The sequence below is a fragment of the Nelumbo lutea genome, chromosome 1 (genome assembly GCF_056320005.1).
Source record: "Nelumbo lutea isolate HS-2025 chromosome 1, American lotus-T2T, whole genome shotgun sequence".
NCBI lineage: Eukaryota > Viridiplantae > Streptophyta > Magnoliopsida > Proteales > Nelumbonaceae > Nelumbo > Nelumbo lutea.
Genome location: NC_142684.1, coordinates 89633278 through 89660193, shown reverse-complemented (window position 1 = coordinate 89660193; position 26916 = coordinate 89633278). Strand labels below are relative to the sequence as shown.

The 26916-nt window shown below is 39.9% G+C and overlaps 1 protein-coding gene across 7 annotated transcripts in view; it reads right to left on the bottom strand.

Moving 5' to 3' along the window:
* Positions 1-1012: 1012 nt before the first annotated feature.
* LOC148876033 (deneddylase) overlaps positions 1013-26916 on the bottom strand; it is a 53291-nt gene continuing 27387 nt past the window's right edge. For 2 of the 7 annotated variants that reach the window (XM_088965947.1, XM_088965941.1), the window contains exons 4-9: positions 25041-25151; positions 5563-5748; positions 4584-4835; positions 3272-3436; positions 1492-1612; positions 1013-1399 (exon numbers count right to left, since the gene is read on the bottom strand). In XM_088965947.1, the coding sequence (XP_088822073.1) occupies positions 1287-1399; positions 1492-1612; positions 3272-3436; positions 4584-4835; positions 5563-5748; positions 25041-25151 (948 nt within the window). In that variant the 3' untranslated portion in view covers positions 1013-1286. The remainder of the gene's footprint in view (positions 1400-1491; positions 1613-3271; positions 3437-4583; positions 4836-5562; positions 5749-25040; positions 25152-26916) is intronic. The other 5 variants (XM_088965943.1, XM_088965944.1, XM_088965945.1 and 2 more) reach the window with 3 other exon arrangements.

The window sequence follows — 26916 nt, the reverse complement described above, 5'->3', positions numbered from 1 at the left end:
TTATAATGGACTCACATTGGACTGGATCGGATTGGACCAAATCCAGTCCAATTGACACCCCTAGCGCTAGGCAACACTAGGACTGTCAAATTTTCATCATAATGTCCCAACCACCTTTCACGAGGGTCAAATTCTGGGGTTGTGAATGAAACAAATCCAAATCAAAATCTTGTCAGATTGGAGCGTTTCTTTTCTTTCTGGATCATATTGCAATGCTAGAGCTGCTCTATTCTGCTTCGCAATATATAGATTTGACTGAATAGGCCTCAGCCTGGCAGTTTTACTTCCACTGAGATGCAAAACGTTGAGCGAGATTCAAGAAGAGGCTGATAGTCCATCTCTCTCGGGAAAATGTGGATGCAAGCCCTGAGCACTTAATTTTGATGACGACGAGAATAAAAATAAAAGGCTACAACCTACAGCTTACAAGGTAAGGTGTATCGTAATGTCGTAAGCATCCTCATTGCCCAGTGTAGTTTAACAATAATAATAATAATAATAATAATAATAATAATAATAATAATAAAAATAAGCAAGACTTGTTGGTTTACGGCAGTTTTGTATCAGGATAGTAATAATGTTTATGTTTGTTAATTTAGCCATAAAAAAAAGGCTACAAGGTTACACAACCTACAGCTGTGCATTGCACCCAACAACGCATTGCCTGACTGCTTCCGTTGTGACTGTAGTGTAGGCTGTAGCCGTGTAGAATTGAGTCCGGATCTCCTGCCCACATCTACCCATCTAACATTGCAGGTACACAGGGAGAACATCTCATCCTCCCTACATAGTATTACGCACAGGGAGATGTTCCCAATGCACAGAAGTAGTGTGTTGTAGGTAAACGTGGATAAAGTTCTTGTGGGCATGAGACCCGTAGTCAGTAGAAATGGCCATTTGGCCTCAAACATAATTCCTAGTTGAAAAACACCCAGATAAGTGCTACCATGATCTATGACAACAGTTAACAAAGTTCCAACCTCTCCCTGTTAGAAAAATAGAAGGCCAGCCATACCCACCATGAAAACTAGTTTCTTTCCTTTTAATTTCATTTCCCATTATCCACAATGACAATAAACTTCTCTGCTAACTCGACAATGACGACAAATTTTCAGCTCAAATGCATATTTGCTGTCAATGTGGACTCAAATGATGACAACCAAACCAAAAAACCTTCATTTACAATGGAGGCATGCCAAACCCACCCATTAAAAAAAAGAATAATTGAGCAACCTAAATGGGGAAAAGAAAAACAAAAACCATGTAGCTTTCTTTCTCTTACATGATCATTTAATTGCCCTCGCCAATGCAAATCGGGATTCGGGGTTGACCGACATCAACAGCTCAATTAGAACAATTTCATCTGGTCGGGGGATATTGAGACCAGGTTCTATAAGACCTGTTTGGAAGAAGCCACCAATCAAGAACTAGTTCATTCATCCACGTCTACAATTTTAAATATTACTACTATGGCAGGAAAGTGGTGCTCACCAGGGGATAACTTTCGCCCACCGTATAGTTCCTGCGCCAAGGGATTGCCTCCCCAATGATTAACAGCCAAACGGCTTGTAGGCTGAAACCCAATTATCTTCCCATCTTTTGATAGCACCACCTATATGCCCAAGGAAACCACGTCAAACAACTCAACAGAAAAAGGTTGTACAATCATGAAAATCAGTAACAGGAAGCAACAACAGATTTTGGCCACAGAAGTAAGAGCAATGATAATAATGCAATTCCATCTGAACAGGCTTAAGAGTTCACTTCCACTAAATGCAGGACAGCCCAAAAAAGTTGTGCATAAACATATAAAATATATCCATATAACGGCTATACAGAACCACTTGCATTTCATCAAGGGGTGAATAAGGTTCAATAAGGCACAGTTTGGCAAGAGTGCAAATACAAATATGTATGGGGCAAATACAAGGTCTAGAAAAGTAAGAGCAATGATAATAATGCAATTCCATCTGAACAGGCTTAAGAGTTCACTTCCACTAAATGCAGGACAACCCAAAAAAGTTGTGCATAAACATATAAAATATATCCATATAACGGCTATACAGAACCACTTGCATTTCATCAAGGGGTGAATAAGGTTCAATAAGGCACAATTTGGCAAGAGTGCAAATACAAATATGTATGGTGCAAATACAAGGTCTAGAAAAGTAAGAGCAATGATAATAATGCAATTCCATCTGAACAGGCTTAAGAGTTCACTTCCACTAAATGCAGGACAGCCCAAAAAAGTTGTGCATAAACATATAAAATATATCCATATAACGGCTATACAGAACCACTTGCATTTCATCAAGGGGTGAATAAGGTTCAACAAGGCACAGTTTGGCAAGAGTGCAAATACAAATATGTATGGTGCAAATACAAGGTCTAGAAAAGTAAGAGCAATGATAATAATGCAATTCCATCTGAACAGGCTTAAGAGTTCACTTCCACTAAATGCAGGACAGCCCAAAAAAGTTGTGCATAAACATATAAAATATATCCATATAAGGGCTATACAGAACCACTTGCATTTCATCAAGGGGTGAATAAGGTTCAATAAGGCACAGTTTGGCAAGAGTGCAAATACAAATATGTATGGTGCAAATACAAGGTCTAGAAAAGTAAGAGCAATGATAATAATGCAATTCCATCTGAACAGGCTTAAGAGTTCACTTCCACTAAATGCAGGACAGCCCAAAAAAGTTGTGCATAAACGTATAAAATATATCCATATAACGGCTATACAGAACCACTTGCATTTCATCAAGGGGTGAACAAGGTTCAATAAGGCACAGTTTGGCAAGAGTGCAAATACAAATATGTATGGTGCAAATACAAGGTCTAGAAATACCGTATACAAGGTTTTGCACCGAGCATATTTATATTTACACTCTTCCCAAACTCAGCCCAAGTGTAAATACAAAGAAAAGTGTCAAAGAGTCCAAAATAAGGCAAAAACCAAAATGAAATTACAAATCCTATCACAGATACAAGAGGCCTGAGATCCACAACTGTTAAGACATATGACCATTCACCCAAATAAGAATCAAATGAAAACAAGGGGAGAGACCTCAACCTACTCATGAAGAAGATGGCCATATGAAATTACAAATCCTATCACAGATACAAGAGTAGGCATGAGATCCATGACTGCCAAGACATATGCCCATTCACCCAAATAAGAATCAAATGAAAACAAGGGGAGAGGCCTCAACCTACTCATGAAGAAGATGGCCTTAAGTTCAATAACAAAAGCAATAGAGTATACCGTCTCCTGACTATCCACCAATGAATTGGCTAGCTTTGGAATTAATCTGAACAAGCTCTTCATATGGGAAGAATCCTTAACCTCTTCAGTATGATAACACCACAACCAGGGATGAACAGGGCCACCAATAATCACCTTAGGAGAGTCTCCCTCAATCTCCACTCCCTTCACACCCAAAAAGGAAAAAAATTGAGCCATTTAGAAAGCCAGAATCTCAGCATGAAGAGTGACCATGCCCGATTAGGGCAGAATATATCATGATTATTCTGGCTACTTTTCTTTTCTTTGTTAGCATCATTTGAGCCGTTTAGGAAGCCACAATCTCAGCATGAATAGAGTGGCCATGCCCAAGTGGGGCAGAAAATATCCTGATACCATTGTTTGTTCTGACTGCTTTTCTTTTCTTTGTTAGCATCACTTGAACCATATGGAATTTTATTCAGATGGAATAAAACACGAAAGGCAATGCCTAGGAAGTCTGGCTCTTGCTTCAGGTTTCACTACATGGATAGGTAGGTCCTGAATCTTATATTAAAAACCACCTCTCATAAAAAAAAAAAAAAGATTAAGATGTTTATCGATTCACTGTACATATAGATATAAGTATCAAATGAAAATTGAAAACTTCTTACTAATTGCGAGACAATAAGAAAAAAACAATGCATGGGAATTCAGAAGAAACGCAAGGATGTTGAAATCTGTTTGAGCATTTGAAAGAAGGAATAGGCATAAATTTGAAGAAAAGCAGTAATCTAATACAATACTGGTAGCTGATATTTGTTTGTTGATTATGGAATGGTTGTTAGTCCAACCCAAATTTGAAGATGTCCATAGAGGGCACTTGAGTCTGATTTCTGCTGTGCTTTGGATATTTTGGGGGATAATTATTAAAGGCGGGTTTTGGTTGTATTCTGCTGTTCTTTGTAAATATGCATCTTGATGGTGAAGCATCTTCACTTGATTGCAACTCATTTTTTCTTTTAATGAAAATTTACTTTACTATTAAAAAAAGAATACAAGAGAAATCACAGCTTGTTTCACATCATACCATTGGGGGGTCAAGCACATCCACTATTCCATGGAGCAATTATACAGGACCAACCAAGATGTACCTTTTTCCTGGGTTCCTTATTTCAAATGAAATGAATTCCTATTTCCATTAGACGTATCATCCAAATCAATATATCTATTTCATTAAATAATTATTCTCAAATATGGAAATCCCTAATTTAACCAGATTTTAGGAATTCCTATTCTTATTTAGAAGGTAGGAAAACAAGAAAAAGAACTAAAAACAGTTCACTGGGGTCACCTGATAACTAGCAATATCCTGAGCTGATATGCTGGCATCACCTTCACTTTTGTTTGACGCAATAGAGCAGATAGAAATATCTTCTCCACTGTTGGAATCAATCTCTTTAACTGGATCCATACTACCATTCCTCCTCAAGTAGTTTGGGAGTTCTCCGATCCAGACACCAGAATCTCTGTCCATTAGTATATCCCCTGGCCAACCAAAAGCTTCCTTGATCTTTTTGATGATTGATGCACACAGGGTTTCCAACTATCCATCAGAAAATCTGGATATTAGATAAGAAAAAGGAAAAAGAAAGGGGTAGATTGGGGTGCAGGGAATCATGTGAAGCTTTTAGAACAACTGCCTCAATTTATACTTTGTGAAACTGGTTTCAGGACTATGTTATAAAACAACTAGATCAGTGGGATGTTCATCCCTCACTGAAAATTAGATCTAGATAACAGGTGAGGAGTCTCTTCCTTAATGGTCTCTTTCTGTTGGGAAGGAAAAAAAGTAAGATAGTCATCCAAGTTTTTGTAACTGCTCATGTAATCATCATTTTATCACTGGAAATTCCTTGTTGTATGGGACTTCATAGTCAATACATTTTTTTCCCTTTTTTGTAGGCATAGTCAGACCTTATTGATGGTGTACAATGCACAAATGTTTCTGAATCATATTCAGAACTCCCTTGTAAAAGATATGCAAATGGGTATCTGGATGGAACTAAGGCCATGGCTTCACATTTTTCCATAAAAGTTCAAGCCACAGGAAGACCACATTTGCATATCTTTTACATAACCATGAATTACTACGAATAAAACATCCCCATACCATTGCATGTAGTTCACATTTATGATACATTAAATCAAGTTAACTAACCCTTCACCTATCAACCGCTAGTTCTTGCAGTATATCACAGACAAAATGGACAATAAATATTTGTAAATTAACTGTAAATAAGGGTAAAGTATATATTCCATTGTGCATGTACCTCATTTTCTTCAGGGAACTTATGATGGTAGCAGTCATCTTCAGACAACAGAACTGGAAAATGTGTTACAGGATATTTCCTACCCTTGTTGATCCAAGGCCAACAAAGTTGAGTTAGAACACTAACCGAAACCAGAATCAATCCACCAGCAAAAACGACTGATAGCAGCTTTGACAAAGAAGTTCTCTGCAAACCAATTGTACTGAGGTCAAACTGATAGTATATTATGTTCTGATCTAATCAGAATGCCTACTTTGAGACCATAAATCTTGATGGAGAAAGAAGACTATCAGACATAAAATCATTTGAATGGTCCTCAAATTGAGGCCTTTTGAGATCCTTTGTGTTTCTAGGACTCTCTGCATGGTGTTTATAAATGGTGAACAAAATCAAAGTCTTAAGAATTGTTTTTAAAATAAGTTTCTACAGACTATTCTATCTGTAATTAATTTATTTGAGCTTTAGTCTGCGTATGGTTGTGGTGTAAATACACTTTTACACCGGTGGAGTAGGGTGACAATGGTTTACTGAGAGTGTAAAATGCGGGCTGGATTGTTAGAGAAGAGAATAGAGGAAAGTTTTACATCAAAAAAATCAGTGTTAACATTACACCAATTATCAATGCAAAAACTTTCTTGAATGAAGTTATACATCAATTTACGATGTATAAAAACACCACTACCAAACGCAGACAAAACTGGACTGAAGTGCTAGCTTACATTGGTCCAGAGTTTAGACCACAAACAAACACAACCTTAGGTAAGAAAGTGTAGGTTGGAGGTCTAAGGCCTAGGGATTATTGTATTAAATATTGATACTCTGTTTCAGTTAAACTTTTTTATTTTGTCATTTGGATTCACGTAAACTTGCATGGTTATGAATGAAAGTAATGAGAGGCTGAGACTTAAAGTAGGGAATTATGGGATAGAGATAAGAGAATCTAATGGGCTTTAGGAAGACATTTTTAGTTCCATTTACAGGCATTTGAAACTCAGTGAACCATTCTATAGATTAGAACCTGAACATCAAGAAGTTTTTATTTGGATCAATAACTCGGGAAAATTTTTTCATTAACATTAGAGAAACAGTACAACCAGAAGTTGTGAAGGAAACAAAGAGGACAAAGGTGTCCAAACCCCCCCAAAAATTACACAAAGGCCCAGAACATTGACTCTCTTTGAACCCCTTGTTTAGCCAAGCTGTCTGCCAAACTGTTGGCTGATCTTCTAACCCAATTAATTTGAACCAGTATATACCTGGAGAGCCTTTTGAATTTCCTAAGGTCGTTCCTTAGGTGCCAAGAGACTCCTTCCCCCTTTTTTAACCAGTCCATAACTGTTTGGAGTCACCTTCAATAATTAGCCTTTCCATACTCAGTTCCTTAGCCTTCTCAAGCCCAAAAACAGCAGCTAAAAATTCTGTAGAAGCCACATTAGAATGCCCAGATGGACCTGAGAATAAGGCACAAATATTGCCTCGTCCCTGATAGCTCCTCCAATGCCTGCAGGGCCTGAGTTTCCCACACTGCTCCCATCAAAGTTCAGTTTAAACCAGCCACGGGGCGGGGGAGTCCAATGAACATCAAGAAGTTTCTAGGATCAAGGATTATGAACCAGCTGATTTGTAAGACAAGGACTTCAATAATATTTTCCCAAGCTTCATGATGAGCCAATAGGAGGTGGAGTAAAACCCCATAGAACAAGCAGAAAATGGTTTTCAATATCAAGACTAAAGCACCAGATCAAGAAAAGCTACTTGGCAAGATCACCATAATGGGGATCAAGAAATTGTATGAATAAAAAGAGGTGCTGGATAACAATTACAATTCACAAGGTTTAAGCTCTTTTTTTTTTCAGGGGGGGAGGGGTGAAAATATGATGGTATAGGTGAGTGGCCAACCTCATATTAATACACAGAAGAGATTGAAGTTGCAAGAGATGCCCAATCCTTTTGGTTATGGTCATTACTCTCTGAACAACTATCTTAAAAAAACTGACTTGTGACAGCATTGTCTGGCATGTTAACAAATGCATAATTTGTTAACATGCCAGAGACTAAAGCACCAGATCAAGAAAAGCTACTTGGAAAGATCACCATAATGGGGATCAAGAAATTGTATGAATAAAAAGAGGTGCTGGATAACAATTACAATTCACAAGGTTTAAGCTCTTTTTTTTTCAGGGGGGGAGGGGTGAAAATATGATGGTATAGGTGAGTGGCCAACCTCATATTAATACACAGAAGAGATTGAAGTTGCAAGAGATGCCCAATCCTTTTGGTTATGGTCATTACTCTCTGAACAACTATCTTAAAAAAACTGACTTGTGACAGCATTGTCTGGCATGTTAACAAATGCATAATTTGTCAAATGGCAAAGGGACAAACTCAAGAGACTAGCTTCTGCACCGTTACCAAAACAATTTGGGAGAATGAGGTTTTCTGCAGACTCAACAAAGTACAAAGTTCCCCAAAAGATGCAGCTGGTGATTATCTAAGCACATTTTCTAGTAAACAAAAAGGGAGGATGATACAGATCTCTGAGCTGTGGTGAAAAGAGATGACAAATGCATCCTATATCAAAATAAATAACTGAAAATTCTAAATAAAGAAAATTAGAAAATACCAGAGTACTTAATAGAAACAAATGGGTCATGATGACTATAAACCCATTTTGAGAAGAGAAAACCAATAATAATAGTATATCAAGCTCAAGAAAATCTTCTATGCAGTTTTGCATTGATGAAATAAAGTAAGAGAAGGCTTGCCTTCAAGCATGGTGTGCATGAAGCAGCTAAAAGTATCATTATCTCGGAGATTCCTGTTCAAGATTGCTTGATGTAAATTGTTAAATCTGTTAATAACTATGTGATATGTGCCGCAGGGGCACTTTGGTCTTTTTATATCCTTTTTATTGTTATGTTGTGTCACCCTAATACAAATAGAAAAGCTAGCGCCACCAGCATACCTTTTTGACTCCCAATCAATTCTCCTCTCTTCTCTAGTCTGACTTTCTAACACATTCTACCAAGAAGACATGGTATCAGAGCATTGGTATTGAGCTTGAGGACAGTTCGATCAAAGTTTCTTTCTTGATTTCCTTTTTTAGATTAAACATAGAGGACAAGTACATCGGCTGATACGAGAGGAGTTCCTGTGCAGTTTTTTTTCTGTTTTTTTTCTTGGTCGTTTGCCAAGAAATCACCCGTGAGGTGATTGGGTGCTGTGAAGATTTTTGCAGTTTTTTCCTACTTCTATGTGGATTGCATGATCCTCTTGTACCCATGTAGGTGGGTTGTGTAGGCCTGGATGATCTGTATCAGCTGTAACAGCAGCTAGTTATGTTATTTTTGGTGATTGTTGTGACCGTGTAGCCTAGAGTAGGGTAAAGTGGTACTCATAGGGGCTGTCCAGACCTGGAACTGTTTCAGCAGTGTGGTAGCATGTGAACTCTTTGTATGAACAGAAGGAAATGATCTTATAATGTTGATTTGATTGAGATTGAGTATTCTTGTGATAGTTTCTCCCTGTTCTACTCTTTTTCTTTTTTTGTGGCTGAATAGTGAAATCAGGCTTCTCTACCATGTCTTCTGAGGATTCAGTTGTCTCTAGTCTGCCTTCTAGTCAAGGTGGAGAGAATGGGGGGTTTGATAGGAATTTTCCTATGACTGTAATTCCCTTTGATGGACTCAATTACCTAGAATGGTCAAAGGGAATTAAAGTCTACAAAATTGCAAGGGGAAGACAGGTTACACTAATGGTAAGGCTAAAGAAGAGAAGTCTAGAAGTGCAAACAATGATAAATGGGATAAAAAAACAGTATGGTGATGTTGTGGGTTGTGGCTGTTACTGTTCATGCTGCCACAGGTGAGGAAGACCTTCATGTGGGCAGATACTACTTATGAGATTTGGGGATAAGCTAAACCTACCTATTCTGAACAATTGACACTATGCAAAAATCTATCTGGATCCTCAACTTGTAAGTAGGGGGAGAGGAGTCTCTTCATATACTAATCAGATTTGACCTCAATCTCGAAGGAGTTGGATCATTATTAGAATATGAATTAGAAATGTGATGTGGATTCTAAAGCCTACAAGTCTCTAGTTTCCCAACATGGGTCTTTGCTTTCCTTTTGGGGCTGAATCCTATGTTTGAATCTATTAGGGTTCAGATATTAGGAAGTAAAGATCTCCCATCAGTGCAGGAAGTGTATGCCTTAGTGCAGTCTAAAGAGAGTAAAAGAAATGTGATAAATAATTCTGAGGGGGAGCTAGTTGCTTTGGTAGCTAGAGGAGGTGCAGATACAAATGGTGGAAATTCTTTTAAGAAGGGTGATCTTTAGAAGAGGATAAAGGACAAGGATAAACTTTGGTGCACTCATTGTCAACAGCCTAGGCACACTAGAGATGTTTTGGGATTTTCATGAGAAGATGTAGGCTCAATAGTTGAATAAAAAACTAGCATTTGATCAGAATAAGAAGCCAGTCCAGCAAAGCCAAAAGAAGTATAATTTAGCAAATATGGCCTCTCAGGAGACTACTAGCCCCATTGTATCTCAGGAATGTCTTTCTAACTTCGATCCCAAGGAAGAGATCATCAACTCTTTTTGTGACCATTTGAAGTTGTATGGTAGGACACTTCGTCATATGGATTCTGGCCCTACTCCCTCTGCTACTTTTGTGTCTATATTAGGTAACTTTGCCACTACTTTCCATGTGTCATCTCAAACATCTAAATCTCCTTGGATAATTGACTTTAGGACCTCAAATCACAGGATTAGTAAGTCCAATTTGTTTCAAGAATATAACCTCTTCTCCAGAAGAGATAAGGTAAGACTGGTTGATGGGTCATTCTCTACCATAGTTGGTCAATGAACCATCTCTGTTCCTTTTGGTCTTACCCTTTCTAATGTGTTGCATGTTATTAAATTGCCTATTAATTTAATTTCCATTAGCAACATTTCTCATACCTTAAATTGTTCAATAACCAATTTTCCTTCTTGTGTGTTCCAGGATTTGACCTTTGGGAGGATGATTGGTAGATGGGTAGTATGGTGGGTGGTCTCTACATGTTGGAGAATAAAGCTATATTAAAGAAAAACAAAAATACAAGTATTTTCTTTAACTATTTTCATCATATATATACATGTGTTTTTAAAAATAAATAATATAAAAATTACAAAAATGCAATAGAAATCAGATCAGATCAAATCAGATCTTTTCGAATAAGATAGGAGGTAATTTGAATTTGATCCAATTTTTCAATCGTATCCTATTACCCGATCTGATTCGACCCAAAAATCTGATAGGAGTATATCTTAAAACAAAATTGGATCAAATCATAATCTGATCAATTTGCACCCCTAATAATTAGGCTTGACTCTTTCTAGACTGACTCATAGACTTTGTATATTTTTTAATTGTTTAGAAAGCAAATCAGATCGGATCATATTCAGATATCTGTCGTTATGAATGGATTCAAATTCAAATCGATGTTTGTAAGATCCGATCGGATTTGAATATACCTTGATTCAAAACCAATCCATTTGCATCCCTAATATTTATGGCATAGTCGTCTTGGTCATTTGTCTTTTGAGTCATTAAAAATTATGTTTCTGAAATTATTTAAGTCTTCACCAGTAAATGAATTGTAGTGGCAACTGTCAAACATGTTAGTTGAGCAAACATGGTAAAAGTTCTTTTCCTTTAAGAAATAAAATATCTAATTTTCATTTTCATATCATCTACTCTAACGTTTAGGGACCTGTTACTCACCTTCTAAAACTAGTTATAAGTACTTTATTACATTGATTGATGACTATTCTAGATATACCCGGGTTTATCCAATGCGATCTAGAGAGGAGGTATCGAAGTTTGTAAAAGATTTTCAATGCATGGTATTTACCCAATTCTAGACTGAGATTCACAATTTTCAATTAGACACACAATAGAATATTTTCATAACGATCTCACGGATTTCTTTGATTTGTGTAGTCTATTTATTGAAGTTCACATGCTAAAACACCTCAACAAAATCGCGTTGCAGAAATAAAGAATCACTATCTTCTTGAGGTTGTCCATGGATTGAGAAGAAAAGCAGTCCAAAAGAATGAGGACTGATTTTAAAAGGTGTAAAAAAGGTTAGATATCAGCAACAAAGAGAGAAGATGAAGAAGTCAGCTGCAATATGGTTTTTTGAGAGAAGAGTTGTTCGAATCTTACTCCCTTCCCTAATCTTTTCATTAAAAATAATTTACAAAGTTTTTGTATTTACAAGGAGGCCCTCAATTGGGCAATTAACTTAATTAAACATAAAACATAAAAAAACATAAAGGCTCATTAACAAAAAGGAATAGAACCATAAAGAAATAAGAGCAGCCTATGGGCCATTCGGCCCATTCTCTCTACACTCCCCCTCAAGCTGAGCATAGATGTCAATCATCATGCCCAACTTGCCAGTGCCATGTTGTAGTTTGGCCTTGGAGATTCCCTTGCTAAGAATGTCAGCTAACTCTTCTTCAGATGTAATGAATGGTAGACAAACTTCTCCAGAAGCCACTCTTTCTCTGATAAAATGCCAGTCAACTTCAATATGTTTAGTCCTATCATGTTGCACCAGAATGTAGGCAATGTTGATGGCGGCCTGATTATCACAATGTAGCATCAATGGCTTATCATACTCAACACCTAGTTCCTCCATCAGGGATCGAAGCCAAAGTAACTCGGAGACCATGAGCCATAACCCTGTACTTGGCCTTAGTTGAAGATCTAGCAACAACAGATTGTTTCTTGCTTCTCCAAGAAACAATATTACCTGTACTTGGCCTTAGTTGGATCAGTCTTCAAGATAAAGAAAAAGAACCCCTTCAGTCAATGAGTACCAAGGTGAAGCTCCCTATGGGGCCCACAATCAGAACTCTCCAGTTGATTAGCGTTTTGGGCAAAAAACTCTAACAACCATCAGAATAATGACCAAGACAGCATCCTTTTCTCCAAAAAAAAAACCATTAACAACTGCGCTGAATACTTTCTTCAATCACTCATTTGATTCAGCTCTCCGTACACACTGTGTATGGGAAAGAAGGAAGAAGAAAGGAGCCCGCTCTGATACCAAGAAGAAAAACAGTCCAAAAGAATGAGAGGACTGATTTTAAAAGGTGTGAAAAGGGTTAGATATCAGCAGCAAAGAGAGAAGAAGAAGAAGTCGACTGCAATAGGGTTTTTTGGGAGAAGAGTTGTTCGAACCTTACTCCCTTCCCTAATCTTTTCATTAAAAATAATTTATAAAGTTTCTGTATTTACAAGGAAAACCTTAATTGGGCAATTAACTTAATTAAACATAAAACATAAAGAAACATAAAGGTCCATTAGTAAAGGCCCATTAACAAAAAGGAATAGAACCATAAAGAAATAAGAGCAGCCTATGGGCCATTAAGCCCATTCTCTCTACAGATTGTTGTTGCATATGCATGTTCCTAAATCAGTGGTCAGAGTACAAAGCCCCAAATCAACTTTTGTTTCCAAAGGCTCCTTTATTCTCTATTCCTATGCATGTGTTTGGTTGTCGTTGCTTGGTTAGTGACTTGTCTCTTACTCGTGGTAAGCTTAACCCTTATGTCATTCTCATTCCTTGTGTCTTCTTGGGTTATCGTTCTTTTCAAAAAGGGATATTAGTGCTTTGATCATGTATCTTACAAGTATTATGCCTTTATGGATGTGTCCTTTTTTGAGAGTGATTTTTTTATCAATAATTTTTTGAGAGTGATCCTTTCTTCCCTATTTCTCCTCGAGGAGAGAGTAGGGTTAAGGAGAAACATGTATGGATTCACCTTCCCTCTTCCTGATCCTCCTCCATTTTGTGTTTTCCTTCACTGTCACAAGGGCCAACAGAGTTCAAGAGTCATGGAACAACCCGAAGCTATGCTACCAATACTATTACACTCTCTAAAGACAAATCCTTCCTAGCTAGGTACTCTCGTTCCTATTGATATGCCTAACTCCATTGATATAGATACTTCAACTATTGATGATCTAGACTTTCCTATTGCTAATAAAAAGGGTGTCAGATCTTATACTACTAAACACCCTATCTCCCACTTTGCTTACTTAGCAGTGTTCTCATTCCTAAGGATGTGATCCTTTCCTGAATGGAAAAATGCAATGAAGGAAGAAATTAATGCCTTATACAATAATGGCACTTAAGAGTTGGTGGATCTTCTTGAAGGAAAAAATAAAAAAAACTAGTTAGATGTAAGTGGACGTTCATAGTAAAGCATAGGGCTGATGGTATGGTAGAAAGGTACATAACCAAATTGCTGGCAAAAGGGTTTACACAAAATGTATGGAGTGGACTATGTGCAGACTTTCGTCCCTGTAGCCAAGATGAACTCTATTAGAGGAGTCCTTTTATTGGCAGCTAGTTATGACTAGGATCTTCACTAGTTGGATATCAAGAATGCTTTCTTGAATGGTGATTTAGAAGATGAGGTGTACATGGTTCAGCCTCCTAGCTTTTGTGCCAAAGGTAGCGAGTAGAGATATGCAGGTTGAAGAAATACTTGTATGGGTTGAAACGTTCACCACGAAACTAATTCAATAGGTTCCATTTGGCCATACAGCAGATGGGGTTTAAACAGTGTCAATCAGACTATGCATTATTTGTAATGAGGGGTGAAGGAAAAATTGCAGCCCTAGACAATTGAAATATAAAAGCTAAAGGTGTTCTTGGCCACTCAGTTCAAGGTGAGAGATTTGGGCCCCTTATGTTATTTCCTTGGAATTGAAGTTGCCCACCCACAAAAGGAATCTTCATTTCGCAGAGCTTGGGTGACAGTCAAGTTAGGAGTGAAGCCAACTAATTCACCCATTGATCCAAATCACAGCTTGGGTGACAATCAAGGGGAACCTATAAAAGATGTAAAGCAATTCCAAAGGCTCATAGGGAGACTTCTATATCTATCCATGACCAGACCTGGCATTGCTTATGCCATGGGTGTCCTCAGTCAGTTTATGCATGTTAAGTCCTTAAGTTTGCTGGACTGGGAGCAGGTTATTAAGATACTCCCAGACACAGCTTTAAAAAATAATAATAAAGAAGAATAAGGTCTTTCTTATAAGCCCAGTCAGTCCTACTGGTGGGCTGAAACATTTTAGTAAAGAAAGGGGCCTGCAATCTAGTTTAGTGAACAACAGGCCCCAAGTTAATTGGGCTTGTTTGTAATGCAATAAGCATTTAATGGGCCTGCAGAGCTCATTTAATGGAACAACAGGCCCTAAAAGAATAAATCCATACTAATTAATTTCTTGTGAGGTGTCCCACTTATTTATAAGGGGATGCCACTTGTCCTATTCTAACAAGAGAGTTATTTTCCCTCCTCTAACCACTTTAAGTGGGGGGACACATGTAACCCTAGGGGAGAGAGTTATTTTCCCTCCTCTAACCACTTTAAGTGGGGGGACACATGTCACCCTAGGAAGAAGGATTTATTTTCCCTCCTTTAACCACTTGAAGTGGGGGGACACATGTCACACTAGGGGAGAGAGTTATTTTCCCTCCTCTAACCACTTTAAGTGGGGAGACACATGTCATCCTAGGGGAGAGAGTTTTCTTCTCCCTCCTTAACCCACTTTAAGTGGGGGGACACTTGTCACCTTAGGAAGAAAGAGTTTTCTTTTCTCTCCTTAACCCATTTTAAGTGGGGTGACACTTGGCACTCTAAGAAGAGAGGAGTGGGGAGTTACTTAACCACCTCCCTCCTCTATATAAACCCCTCTCCTACAAGGAGAAGGGGCTAATGCCTTTTTGTTGGCTAATACTAATTTATCTGCAGGATTTCTTGCACTAAGAAAAAAGTAGGAAGAGAAAAGATAAGAAGATTGGTGTGAGAGCATAAAAAAAATGGAGAAGAAAGTAGGGAATCTTGTTTTCTTCCTACACCCCCTTCAATATGATACTCCTTGTGCTTCCCACATGAGATGGAAGACCATATTCTATCTCTTCCTCTCACTCCTTTCTTTCTTCCTTTTATTTTTCTTTTCTTCCTTGTTTCATATTGAAATACATGTAAGGAGATAACCATCTATAGCCTTGTCTATGTGTTGTGGACGCATTAATTGGGAAGAAGTATCGCCGCCGGCAGCAGCAGTGATGTGGTGTCCTCATCGGATTATCTAGCTAGTCACAGTTCACCTTATCTTATCTGTTTTCTTATCTTATCTATTCTAGTAAGGATTAGTAGAGAGTCTTATCTTTCTTAAGTAGGGAGTCTTATCTATCTTATCTGTAAGCAGTATAGTTTAACAGGGAGTCTTCCTACAAAGAGGACTCTCACCCCTTGTAATCTCCTATTTAAGGAGCTGAGATTATTAAATAAAGGCATCGAATTTCAGTCAAGAAAGAGAGTAAAGGAGTTAGGTGATCTCTTGGAAAAATCACCCTTAGGACGCCAAGATAGGTTCTGCAAGAAAGGGGAGGAACAAGGGAAAACAGGAGGTTTTCCCCGTGGACCGACCCGTGACGAGATCCTATTCCCGGGCCCATAACAATTTGGTATCAGAGCCAAACGTCATGGGCGATCTGGAGCAGTTGCCGTCCAGGGTCCACGAACTGGAGCACAGGCTCGTGGAGAACAACGTGGAGGTATGTGAAGTCAAGGACGATGGTGAGAACTTTATGAGCAACTCATGGAGAAGAGTTCCGAAGGGACTGCAACCACCAACAGCCGCCGACCAGATTTGACAGAGTCATCCGGCGAACAGCAGATCGTCGCCCCGGCAGCCGCGATTGTTCCCAAGTACAGCATACTGGAGTTCCCTTCTTACAATGGCACCAGAGATCCGTTGGGTTGGCTATACCGTTGTGAACAGTTCTTTCACAATCAGTGTACGGAAGACAGAGATAAGGTCAGCCTGGCCGCATTCCATCTAACGGAGGAGGCACAGCTCTGGTTCTACCGATTGGAGCAGGAGGAACCCGGGCTCAGTTGGGGCCAATTCAAATCCTACTGCCTCCTCAGGTTTGGGCCCCCATTGACGAGCAACACACTAGGTGAATTGATCAACCTCAAACAGACAGGAACCGTGGCTGAGTACCAGCGCCAATTTCAGACCCTCCTTGCCAGAGCAGCCTCGGTACGACCGGATCAGCAGGTAGACATGTTCACCGCAGGATTAGCAGAACCCTTGAGGGTGGATGTGGAGATGAAACACTCTCCAAACCTGGTCACAGCCATGAACCTCGCTCGCACCTTCGAACGTAAGCTACAACTCAGCCGCGGGACCTTCAGTATGGGTCGACCACCGACATCATGGACACCCCTGAAGTCAACCGGGGTGGCCCCTTCTTCAGCAACTAGTAGGGAACAAAAACTTCATACAGGTAACGTTCCCAGGTTGACATCAAGCATGGGAAGAAGCATGGAGGCACCACCCATTAAACGTTTCTCCAGAGCCAAGATGGCAGATCACCGGGCAAGGGGACAGTGCTTCAACTGCGATGATCTATATTCGAAGGGGCATAGATGCAAGAGGCTATTCTGCCTTCTGGTGGGCGAACAAGAGGAAGACGAGGATGAACCCGCAGCGTTAGAACCCGAGATCTCCCTCCACGCGATCACTGGGATAAAGACCTCTCAAACTATGCAATTGCAGGCGCAGGTGGCAGGGAAACCAGTACGTATCCTCGTTGATTCGGGAAGCACGCACAATTTTGTAAGTGAGCAAGCTGCCCTCCAGTTGGAATTACCTATGGAAATCAGACCACAACTGCAGGTAGCTGTAGCAAATAGAGAGAGGGTTCACAATCCCGGAATTTGTACATCCAAATACAGGTCGAATCCGAATCCTTCTCTGCTGATTTATTTGTGCTATCCTTGGATGAATTTGATATAGTTCTTGGAGTTAAATGGTTGATCACCCTAAGCCCAATCCTATGGGATTTCAGCTCCCTAACAATGACATTCCGCTTGAATGGAAAACAAGTAACTTGGCAGGGAACCAGAGTAAAGGCAAAAATACCGCAGGTGCATGAACTTCAGGGCGAAACATTACACACAACAGATATGGAAAGACTCCTCACCGAGCTTGCGATCATCGGATCCCTCTGGTGACGGGTTCAAAACCAGTCGTCGTCCGGCCTTATCGCTACCCACATCTGCAGAAGCACAAGATAGAGTAGTGTATGGACATGATGAAACAGAGAATCAACGATCTTAGCCGCTCTCCCTTCTCCTCGCCGGTTCTATTGGTGCCAAAGCGAGACGGTACTTGGAGATTTTGTGTGGACTACAGAGAGCTCAATAACCGGACCGTCAAGGATAAATTCCCTATCCCCATTGTGGACGAGCTGTTGGATGAACTCCATGGAGCCCAGTACTTCTCAAAATTAGACCTCAGATCGGGATATTTTTAGGTCTGGATGGCTCCCAAGGATTAGAGAAAACTGCATTCATAACGCATCATGGTCACTTTGAATTTCTAGTTATGTCGTTCGGTCTCACCAACGCCCCATCCACATTCCAGTCTCTGATGAACGAGGTATTTCAGTCCCAGCTTCGCAGATTTGTCTTAGTGTTCTTTGACGACATCCTAGTTTACAGTAAATCATGGATAGAACACGTGCATCATCTACGGACTGTTTTTGAACTCCTGCGCCAACACAAGCTCTTCCTTAAGCGGTCCAAATGCTCTTTTGGGGAGCGCCAGGTTCTTTACTTAGGACATATAATCAGTGGGCAAGGTGTCACGATGGATGGTTCCAAAATTCAAGCAATCAAGGTGAAAGGATGAGAGATCCATCACATGGACGCCCAAAGATTGCGGAATAAGGGGCGAATTTCAAAAATTTTTCTCTCCCTTCAACTGGGAATCACATTCCCAATTTAGAAAATCATAATTTCAAGGATCAATCTTGAACCTTAAACTGAACCAGATCTGAACCAAAAGGAATGGGAGAGAATAATACCTGATACGGAGAAGTAATATCTCCCAACGAAGGTGTTCACGCCCAAGGAAGGATCCAAAGACTGCTCCCACTGAAGATGGCGCAGTGCAGGATGGAGCAGAATCAGCAGTGTTCTTCCCCAAGAACTCTGTCCTTCGCAAGAATCAGTAGAATGGTACGTGAGCACAGCTTCCTTTTCAATTCTTTCTCAAAGAACTGATGTCAAGATCCAATCTTGACTTCTCCCACAGCTGGAGATCGAACTGGCAAACAGGGCGACAAGAGCAGGGAGGCGGCAAGAGAGTATTCGCAGGCTGCAGAATTCTCTCTTCTTGATTTCAGCACTAAAGAGGATCTGATGTGTTTCCTATTCTCTCTCTCAAGGCTGCCGCCCCCTCCTTGTTTTTGTTAATTTAAAAGATCAGCTCCTAATCCCATTAGGAGGTGCTTATCAAAATCATATTTGGATCAGCCTTCTCTTCTAGTGATAAGGATAAACCCTTATCTTATCTGTAGATTAGATTAGCTTTTATCCTAATCCCCATTATGAGGTTTCTAGATCTGAATCACATTCAGATCTGGACTCTCTGAGTGGATAGGATTAAGACCCTATCCTATCTGCTAATCCATCTCAGAATCGCCCCTTTAATTAACTAAATAAATAGCCCAGTTCGAAATGGGCTTCAGGCCCATCAAGCTTATGTGCTCACTTAACCTTCCTAATTGCTGCCCAGTTGGGCTTCCTTGTATGGCGTGGGACCCAAGCATTGATCTACACATCAGCCACATGGGTTCGGCCCAGCCTTTGTTACAAGGCCTGTTCGAATACACTGTTAAAGACAGTAAACCCCCTGAAACCCATCGAATGGGCTCTATGGGCCCAACACTTACCCTAAGTGGTCCCTGGGCCAAGCCACCTTGTAATACCCAGGGACTGTGGGCAGATGCAAGATTAGCCCATCAGGTATTATCCTCAATGGTCTTACACTTAACCTCTCAGCCCATAATGATCATACACTGCCCGACAAGAGAGGACATCTCCCTCGGCTGCAAGGAACAGTGTTGCACTCTCCACTTATATGGATCCCGGGAATTAAAACCTTTTGCAAACATTTTAGAAACCATAATATATATACTTTTATATCTCATATAAAATATACTTTGCAAAACAAATCTCAACGATTGAAATCGGCTGCCGGCAGTCTTGGTTTCCAATAGTGAGAGCGCATCCCCAATCATTACCTTTGTCCGACAAAGGGGCTGATCCTGTCACTATGATCACCCACTCAGATGAATTCTCGGATTGTCCCAACATACCCAGGTTTTGACCCCCGCTAAGGATCTCACTGATTGGTACATCAAAGACAGTCCGATCCGACACATAGTGCAGTATCATAATCGAGTCTAGGGGTCGGGTGTAACTTTCCAGTTTTGCCCATCAATCTCCAAGGTCCAAGGCAATATTGGAAATCTGGTCCAATTCAAAGATTCAATTAATCCCACACTGTATGTGCCTAGGGTCTCACCCCGGTAGCTGAGACAAGCCACCCCAACCGACTTGGTGGCACCACAGTGTCAGCCTTGTCAGGATAGGTCTCCCCAGACCGATCCACTGGCTGTGAATATTCTAAACTAACACGAGTCTCAATAAGTGTCCAGTTTAAGGGTATTACACAGAAACATACCAAGGGAACATGAATCAAATATGCACTTTTATTCATTTACAATAAACTCATAAAGTACATCATTTTTTATTGAAGCTAAGGGCATACAAAATTGTCTAACACAAGGAATGGCCCAAACCTCAATCCGCCAAGGCTCTCTACGGGTTCCTAGGTTTGACAGGATACTACCGCAAGTTTGTACAAAATTATGGACTATTGGCTGCCCCATTAACCAATATGCTAAAGAAAAATGCCTTTCATTGGGACGACGCAGCTGATGCAGCCTTTGCGGATTTAAGGGATGCCCTCTCCTCCACACTAGTTCTACAATTGCCAAAATTTGGCCTCGAATTTACAGTCAAATGCGATGCATCAGGTATAGGTGTTGGAGCCGTATTGCAACAACAAGGACACCCGATTGCCTTCTTTAGCCGCAAACTGGCTGACCGACATCTAAAATTACCCGCCTACGAATGCGAACTGATTGGGTTAGCTAGAGCAGTACAACACTAGAGACCATACTTGTGGGGAAGGTCCTTCGTCGTCAAGACTGATCACTACAGCCTCAAGTATTTGTTAGAGCAACGGCTTACCACTTCGCCTCAACAACATTGGGTTAGCAAACTGCTTGGTTTTGATTTCCGGGTAGGCTACAAGGCGGGATCCTTAAATTGTGCCGCAGATGCCTTGTCTAGACGAGATGAAGATACAATGCTCCTTTGTGCGATTTCACATCCCCGAGTCACCCTGTTAGAAGACATTAGGAACGCACTGCCACAATCACCAGAGTGGACGAACCTTGTTCAGAAAATACAGTTCGGGACAACCGACTCAAATTGGTCCATTCACGACGGGCTGGTTCTATACAAAGGATGAATATACCTCCCAGCTGATTCTTTTTTAATTCCCTCCGTCATCTCCAGTATACATAACTCCACCCATGAAGGCATTCAAAAGACACTGCATCGCGTCCGAGCTGATTTCCATTGGCCAGGTATGAAAACTTCTATTAGGGACTTCATCCATAATTGCTCCACGTGCCAACAACACAAATGGGAAAACCTACACCCGGTTGGCCTTCTTCAGCCCCTCTCAATTCCAACACAAATCTGGGCTGATATCTCCATGGATTTCATTGAGGGCCTACCCAAGGTTGGCGAGAAATCTGTTCTATTCGTGGTGGTGGATCGATTTTCTAAGTATGCCCATTTCATCCCTCTGTCACATTCGTACAGTGCTGTTTCAGTTGCCCACGTTTTCTTTACGCATGTTTTCCGTTTACATGGGTTACCGGAATCCATCATCAGTGATAGGGACCCAGTTTTTACTAGTGCCTTCTGGAAGGAACTGTTTCGATTGCATGGTACGGAGGTAGTGAACCGTATGATCGAGATGTATCTTCGTTGTTTTGTTGCCGACCAACCGCGTCGGTGGGTTGATTGGCTTCCTTGGGCCGAATATTGTTATAACATAGCCTATCATTCTTCCCTTGGCATGACACCCTTCCGGATCGTCTATGGCCGAGACCCTCCTCGCTTGTTATCCTATGAGCCCGATTCGACTCGATTGGATGAAATTGATCGTTCCCTACAAGAGTGCGATGCCCTCCTAGCTGAAGTTTCTCTCCGCTTGCACCAAGCGCAATTACGCATGAAGCACGCCTATGACCAGCATCATCGGGAATTAACACTTGAACCAGGACAGTTTTGTGGTTGAAGCTTCAGCCCTATCGGCAACGCTCCTTGAGACACAAAGCTGCCCCTAAATTAGCTCCTAAATTTTATGGACCCTTCAAGGTTTTACGGCGGATCGACACAGTTGCATATCAGCTAGAACTACCAAAGCATAGCAAAATTCATGATATTTTCCACATTTTCTGGCTCAAGCCATTTAGGGTACTCCTCCTAACCAAGTACCCCCCCTACCACCCTTGAAAGATGGCAGACTCATCCCCCAACCTCGGGCTCTTGTTCGATCCAGAATCAATCGGGGTGTTCTCGAAGTCCTGGTGGATGGGATAGTTTACCATCAGTCGAGGCCACCTGGATTCCCTTGATTGAACTCCGAGACACATACCCAGATTTCGAGCTTGAGGACAAGCTCGTAGTCCAGAAGGGGAGTAATATTGTGGACGTATTTATTGGGAAGAAGTACCGCCGCCGGCAGCGGCAGTGATGTGGTGTCCTCATCGGATTATCTAGCTAGTCACAGTTCACCTTATCTTATCTTATCTGTTCTAGTAAGGATTAGTAGAGAGTCTTATCTATTTTAGGGAGTCTTATCTTTCTTAAGTAGGGAGTCTTATCTAGGAGTCTTATCTGTCTTATTTGTAAGCAGTATAGTTTAACAGGGAGTCTTCCTACAAAGAGGACTCTCATCCCTTGTAATCTCCTATTTAAGGAGCTGAGATTATTGAATAAAGGCATCGAATTTCAGTCAAGAAAGAGAGTAAAAGGAGAGTTAGGTGATCTCTTGGACAAATCACCCTTAGGACGCCAAGATAGGTTCTGCAAGAAAGGGGAGGAACAAGGGAAAACAGGAGGTTTTCCTCGTGGACCGACCCGTGACGAGATCCTATTCACGAGCCCATAACACTATGAAACTTGGCTAATTATGGTTCCTTCATTTTAACCCTGAAAATCATTACTTTATGTGAGGGAGACAACTATCTACGGCCTTGTTCATGAAACTTGGCTGATTATGGTTCCTTATAGCATGATAATGCATATAACCGCAATTTAAAGGCCATGTGTAACCTTATTGATGAAACATGACTTTTTATGAAACCTATTTACTTGTTATGTATAAAAAATTTGTTTATTTATTTGCTGGTTTTCTCTCAAACAAGGAGGGAATATATACCAGAATTTTCAAAGGAAATTTCTGTAGAAAAATGATACTTAGTTTAGTCTCTATTCATTGGTACTTCTGAATCAGAATCAAAAGATTTTCTCTACCCCTAGCAGAGATGTAATTAAGGGAATATCTATGTGATTTCCCGAATGGGGCTTACCCAAATAACAAAAGAATCCAATTATTAGTTTAATTGGGTAAATTATGTTGTGAGAAATATACTAAAAAAATTCCACTATCAAGCATAACCCTAAGGCCACACATTTTGAGGTTGTCGAGATGATTCTTTGGTACCTCAAGAACTTTTTCGGTGCTAGTTTGTTGTTTCAAAAGCATGGGCATTTTAAAGTTGAAGTGTATGCAAATGTTAATTGGGCAAGGGCAGTAGATGACAGGAAAACTACCAATGGATATTAAACTTGTGGGTGGAAACTTAGTCACATGGAGAAGTAAAAAACAGAGTGTGGTGTCTTAAGTCCAATGCAAAACCAGAGTACAGAGCTATGTCCCATGGAGTTGTTAAGATTATGTGGATAAAGAGCTTGTTAAGTGAATTGGGGTTTGGGGTCAACAATCCCATGTCACTCTATTGGACAACAAGGCTGCCATCAATATTGCAACCAACCCAATCCTCCATGATAAAATAAAACACATTGAAGTGGACAAGCATTTTATCAGGGAGAAACTTGTAAGTGGAGGAGTGTGCACTCCCCATGTTATCTCCAAAGAACAACTTGCAGACATCCTCACAAAGAGCTTTCATCACTTGCAGCACAAAGATTTGTGTGACAAATTGGGCATTATTGACATCTATGTCCCAACTTGAAAGGGAGTGTTAAATCTATTAATAATTATGTAATATGTGTTGGTCTGTTGTAGGGGCACTTTGGTCTTTTTATCGTTAGGTTGTGTCGCCCTAATATAAATAGAAAAGCTAGCACAGCCAGCATACCTTTTTGACTCCCAATCAGTTCTCCTCTCTTCTCTCTTCTCTCCCCTGACTTTCTAACACACTCTACCAAGAAAACATAAATAATGTTTGGGATTGCGGAAATAAATAAAGTGCACAAAAATGCAGAAGAAATCATTTAATACAAGGAATATTCATTAGTGTGTCCATAAACTTGGAGAGGATAACTGAAAGAATATGGAAATTGTAGACACCAATTAGCAATACAAGTTATGCAGCATGACAAGTTGTTCATGATCCATTTGCACAAGGGGAGAATTTCCAGCTGGCAATTAAAAGAAAATGAATATAAAAAAGGTGGGATTCTGCTTTTTTCATAAAGAAGATTAATGGCATTACTTACAAGAGAGATACTAGAGGAATGAACGTTTTTCCATGTTTAAGTCTAGAAAATTCAACAAGTACAAAGGAGACAAGAAGATGCTAAACATTCAGGTTTGAACTTGAGGATGATCTCTTCAAAGAATAAAGAGGATTCAAGAGGGGCTTGTACATTTGTTTGTACAATATGCCCCTGCTAAATAAGTTGCCATATAATAGCACTACCACACACACAAACACACACATACACAGATCCTTAATGTCTGCTGGACCTTTAGATTTGTTACAAAGGCATCAAATTGGGATTTGCTATCCCCCTTTTAATTATTTTCATTGTTTATTCATAACATATTTCAGCATAAACTTTTATAGACTTCTGCCTCATACTTGGTTTATGGGCTTGAAGTAAGAAGCACTGGGCACTTTCTACTAGTTATTCAAGTTAGGATAGCAGATAGCTCAGGTTAAGTTTATATGCTACAGTTACAAAAAAAAAAGGGCATTGCATGGGATGCCCAAAGGATGTTATTTAAACCATTTACAGAATCTGAAACAAACCAGTAACTGCTTGGTTAAACAACCAAGTGATTTCCTGTATTAGATTTTATTATTTTTCTTTTCACTCATTAGAGGCTTCAATCATTAGTGAGTCAAACTTCTAAACCATGATTCCAGCTTCAACTCTACCAACAATTATCAAGAGGAACTAAAAACAGAAAAAAAAAATGAATACCTTATTTTTTGATAGGTTGGTCAAATCTGCAACAACACCTGAACACAGCTGTTTATTTGGGAGTGTGTACAAGTCTTCATAGTACATATCTATAATATTAGCCAGACCAACCTGCAAAAGTCTTCAATTAGAGCCATCCAAAAAGAAAATGCTTCAAATAATTGAAAAAACCATCTGCATCCTTAGCACAACTTAAATATGAAAAAGAAACCAACAAAAAGAAATGCTAACAAAAGCTAGAGGTGAAGGGATATTCACAATAATTAGCTGGACAAGGAATGGGACACTAATTCATTATGACATGATTATTACATCTATCTCATTCTACTTGATCAAGTTCTCAGATCAGTTACCAATCAAAAAATTGTTACATTGCTAACAAGTGTGCATTCAACAAGCTAAAATCTCAAGATGCTTACAAGATTTGTAAAAAGTAGATAAAAGTATTTCCCTGCATGAGCCAAAGAAAAAGGTACCGAAGCAAATCTTCTACTGACTTCATTAAAATGCACCCTCTTTCATGATGGGCTCAAGCATTCTTGAATTACGGTTTGAAGAAATCTGTTCAAGGGTATATTATCACCATCATCAGTAATTGAGCTTTTGATCTAGCCCAGGAGATGCCATCTGAGATTCATTAAAAATTGAGTGCAAATCTCCAGGTTGAAGATTTCTTCTCTTTGCTGACAAAGTTGGGTGACAGACATTATAGCTGGCTGGCTTGCTGAATGTGGTGCAAATAGGTTAGTGTGGCTGCTGGATTAAATCAGTGTTTTTTTTTTATCAATTGGATTAAATCAGTATTTCTTTTGCTGCTGTTTATTTTTTGACTATTGTCCCCCATCCCACTATAGCCACCACCACCACCACTTCTGTGTAAATGTAACAAGAAAATAATATCAACACCCATGTAAATCAAGATGCTGTATACAGGGAATATACAGGACACCAACTCTATCCGCAATTCTGACAGACCCAAAACAACATTTCTGTATCAAAAAAGGAATAGTACCCCATACCCTAAACTCCTCATTAATTGATAACCAAAAGCATATTTGATCCCATTCACTATGACCATTGGGGATTATTTTCTGTTAAAAAATATGTGCATTTCTTTCACCCCAAATTGCCCAAAAATCTGCTAGTGGCACCATATCCCATTCTCATACCACTTTTCCTTTTTTACTCAAGCCCTTTAATCGGCTGTTAAAGGATTCTTCTACAGTGCCTGGAAAGCATCTCTTAACCCCAATAAACACCTACGAAGCATGCCCACACCTTACTAGTCCAATAACAATGTAGAAACAAAGCATTCACTGACTCAGTGAATGAGGAGTGCATCATACATGAATTTTGGTCTAGCACCATTCTGTTCCACTGAAGTTGTCCCTTGTTAGACACTTCTTAAAAGCAGCCACCCAAGCTAAAAAAAATACCTCCAATGGAACCGGGAACCCTTTGGCACCAAATTTTAGAACTTGGGAATACACCATCCCCCACTGCATCCAGCTTATTGAAAAAAGACCAAACAGTCAATGCCTCTGACTTGTCCCATGCCCACACCTCCTGTCTTCCTCAGTAGTGTGAGATGTTACCCTTTGAAATTGTAGAGAACACTGATGTGGGCCCCACTGCAGTGGTCCCCACTGTGTTCGTAGGACAGCAGTGTAGTTATTTGTTTCAGTTATAGTAGTGTCAGTTTGAGTCAGTTTGTTAATTCAGTTGTTATTTATTTCAGCTTTTATTTACTTTATTTATTATGTAAGTACCAAGGGCAGATGTGTCCTTTCCATTATGTACTACACATAACCTATAAATATTAAGAGAGTGGCAGCGGCAGATCTGTAAGAATCTGTTCCTCCTTTCAACAACTTGT